The sequence below is a fragment of the Myotis davidii genome, unplaced genomic scaffold (genome assembly GCF_000327345.1).
Source record: "Myotis davidii unplaced genomic scaffold, ASM32734v1 scaffold299, whole genome shotgun sequence".
Classification (NCBI taxonomy): domain Eukaryota; kingdom Metazoa; phylum Chordata; class Mammalia; order Chiroptera; family Vespertilionidae; genus Myotis; species Myotis davidii.
In genome coordinates, this window is record NW_006293088.1 from 9,719,779 (window position 1) to 9,722,678 (window position 2,900).

Here is a 2,900-nt window from a genome sequence, read left to right on the forward strand (position 1 = left end):
GCCTTGCACGTGGCCAGGCCTGCCTGCTCCTCAGCTCGTCATGGGCTGGCAGGGCACCCTCTGCTCAGGGCAGCATCTGCGGCCCGAGGGACGGTGGGTCCAGAGCCCACCAAGGAGAGGAAGTGGAGGCAGCCGTGCGGCACATTCAGTCCCGGACCCGCTGCCCGTCCAGTGCTTCCTCCGGGCGACGGAGATGTCTGCCCGCCCTGTGCTCCCCCCACTGCAGTGACCCTGTTCAGGGACCCTGCTGGGGACCCGGGCCCTCCCGTCCTTGGAAGTGGCATCTCCCAGCCCCGAGAACGTCAAAGCTGGCGCGGGTGAGGTGTCGGCACCTCTGAGACAGGGCAGGGAGCAGCCTGTGTGCAGCGCTCGTCACGGGCGGAGGGACCCGCAGCGTGGAGTCCCCACCAGAGGCTGAGGGGATGCATTGCTGAGTCCATTTTCCAGGAAAGAGCCGCGTCCTACAGTCCCGGCAGCGGACACCGGGTTCCTGAGCTCAGGCCTGTTGACCGCCAGGCCGTGGCCTTTCACGGAGCGCAGCCACGGCCCTGCCTCGGGCCTGGTCTGCGGTTCCGGCTGCCCAGAGGGCCTGGCTGCGAAGCCCACACTGACATCCCTCTCCCCGCCGAGTCCAAGTGACACCTGGGCTGCAGTCCCCAAGCTGCCCGCGCAGGAGGGTGACAGCAGCTGTCCGCGTGCCCTCCTGCCCCCTCCTCCGGGCAGCCTTCTTGGCTTCCTCCTGGCTCTGTCCCCACAGGGACCGCTGGCTGGCGGCGCCCGTCCAGATCTGGCAGCGTTTTCAATTGAGTCCTAATTGGTGACGCGTTGTTTTACTGAAAGGGTTTCTGTTCTTAGGTTTCTAGTATACACTTCTATGAAAAACGTCAAAGTATGGTCAGACTCTTAAACTACACAATGATAACCCGCGGAAATGATGATGAACGTGTAAGAAACTGTCTAAATACAAGTAAGTAGTCTGACCTGTTTCTCCCCCGCCTGGGGCGGCGGGGCGGGCGTGGGCTGCGCTCAGTGGGTGGTCCCGAGGATGGGCCCACTGCCCCTCGGACTGGTGGTCTCTGGAGTCTCCGTCCGATTCCTTTATCAGGCCATTGGGGGGCGGGGACACGTACACCCACAGCCTGTCCCAGAGTCGCCGGGAGGAGATACTAAGTCTGAGTCAGTGCAGCCAGTCGCTCTGCTCAGCAGGCTGGGTGGGCTCCTGCCGGCGGCTCTGTGAGAGCCAGAGGGGTCGCCGCCATGTGGGAGGGGACCTGCCCGACACAGGGCGTCACACACGGTGGTGAACAGTCTGTGACTGCGGTGGCCCGGCCCTGACGGAGCCCCGCCCTTTCTGCCGCACGCCGGCCACGTGGGCCCCGAGCAGGCGGTCCCCCAGCAGCGGGTCCCTGGGGGGCGGGTGCCGGAACCCCTCGTCCCACTCGCCACTCTGTTTCTGAAGATGGACCCCAAAGGTGTCTTTGTGCTGCCGCCCCACGGGGTGCAGGACCTGCACGTGGGCGTGAGGCCCCGCCAGGCGGGCAGCCGCTTCGTGCACCTGAACGTGGTCGACGTAGACTTCCACCAGCTAGTGGCCTCCTGGCTCGTGTGCCTCTCCTGCCGGCCGCCTCTCATCTCCAAGGTCTGGGAGGGGGCGTGCGTGGGCACAGGCGTGGGTGCACGGTGGTCACCTGGTCCTCCACCAGGCCCGGCTCCAGGCAGGAGCTTCCTCCCATCCTCCTGGCCCTGGGGGAAGTGGGGGGCTGCTCCTGTGCTGGGGGCCCCTCCCCTGGGAGCCCCGAGGGGGGGCTGTCTGTCCTGCATCCCAGCTGCTGGGCCCCCTGCAGAGCAGGCTCAGGAGTCCCTGCAGGAGCCCAGCCCATGCTGCCCTCCCACAGGCCTTCGAGATCACCATGGCCGCGGGGGAGGGGAAGGGCGCCCACAAGCAGATCACCTACACCAACCCCTACCCCTTCCGCCGGGCCTACCGCCTGCACTGCAACCACCCCGACTTGCTGCAGTTCACGGAGGACACCTTCCAGGTGGGCACCGTGCGGGTGGGGCCTGAGCCCTGGGCTGGGGACAGAGGTAGGAGCCAGGCCATCGGTAGTGGTGTCTCCACCGAGCCCTGGGCGGCGAGCTGGGCGGCTGCGCTCTGGTGCGGTGCTTGGGGAGGATGTGGGGGGAGGGCACCTCTGTGAGCGCCACTGCTTCGTCTCAGACCCCCGTGTCTAGGCGACTTTTCAGGGACCGGGCCTGATGACCAACCCAACCTGTGGTTTCTCCAAAGTTTTACCAGAACTGCCCCACGTTGACCCTTGCCTGTCTTGAGCGTTGGAGGGAAGGTGGCGGGAAGCAGTGGGGGTGCCTCTGTGGCTGGGAGTGTCCCCGGGTTGTGGAAGGCAGTCATGGGGGCCTCACAGGAGCAGGGGCACCGCAGCTCAGAGCTGGTGCCTGGAGGATCCCCAGCCCACGGCGAGGCAGGAGCCAGGCCAAGGTGCCCTGTGGGTCACGCAGCCCAGGGAACAGGTGGTGGTGGAGGTTGCTGGAGGAGAGGGCGCTGGGCTGGGCGCTGACGGCCGCCTCTTCCAGGTCGCGGGCGGAGAGACCTACACCATCGACCTGCGGTTCGCGCCCAGTCGGAGGGCCGGGGAGCGGGAGGTGCTCATCCACATCAACGACCACGAGGACAAGACCGAGGAGACGTTCTGTGTGAAGGTCGCCTACCGGTGAAGGTCGCCTACCGGTGAAGGTCGCCTACTGGTGAAGGTCATCTACTGGTGAAGGTCATCTACCGGTGAAGGTCATCTACCGGCGAAGGTCGCTTACCGGTGAAGGAGCCTCCCCGGCCTCCATGGGCCTCTCTGGGCCTCCATGGCCTCCCCAGCCTCCCCCGCCTCGAT

General features: G+C 66.3%; 1 protein-coding gene across 1 annotated transcript in view; it reads left to right on the forward strand.

Annotated features, from left to right (window-relative positions):
- NPHP4 (nephronophthisis 4) overlaps positions 1-2,890 on the forward strand; it is a 59,784-nt gene extending 56,894 nt beyond the window's left edge. The window contains exons 31-35 of the mRNA XM_015565952.1: positions 758-817; positions 1,106-1,211; positions 1,316-1,639; positions 1,896-2,039; positions 2,590-2,890. Of these exons, the coding sequence (XP_015421438.1) occupies positions 758-817; positions 1,106-1,211; positions 1,316-1,639; positions 1,896-2,039; positions 2,590-2,730 (775 nt within the window). The 3' untranslated portion in view covers positions 2,731-2,890. The remainder of the gene's footprint in view (positions 1-757; positions 818-1,105; positions 1,212-1,315; positions 1,640-1,895; positions 2,040-2,589) is intronic.
- The last annotated feature ends 10 nt before the right edge of the window (positions 2,891-2,900 follow it).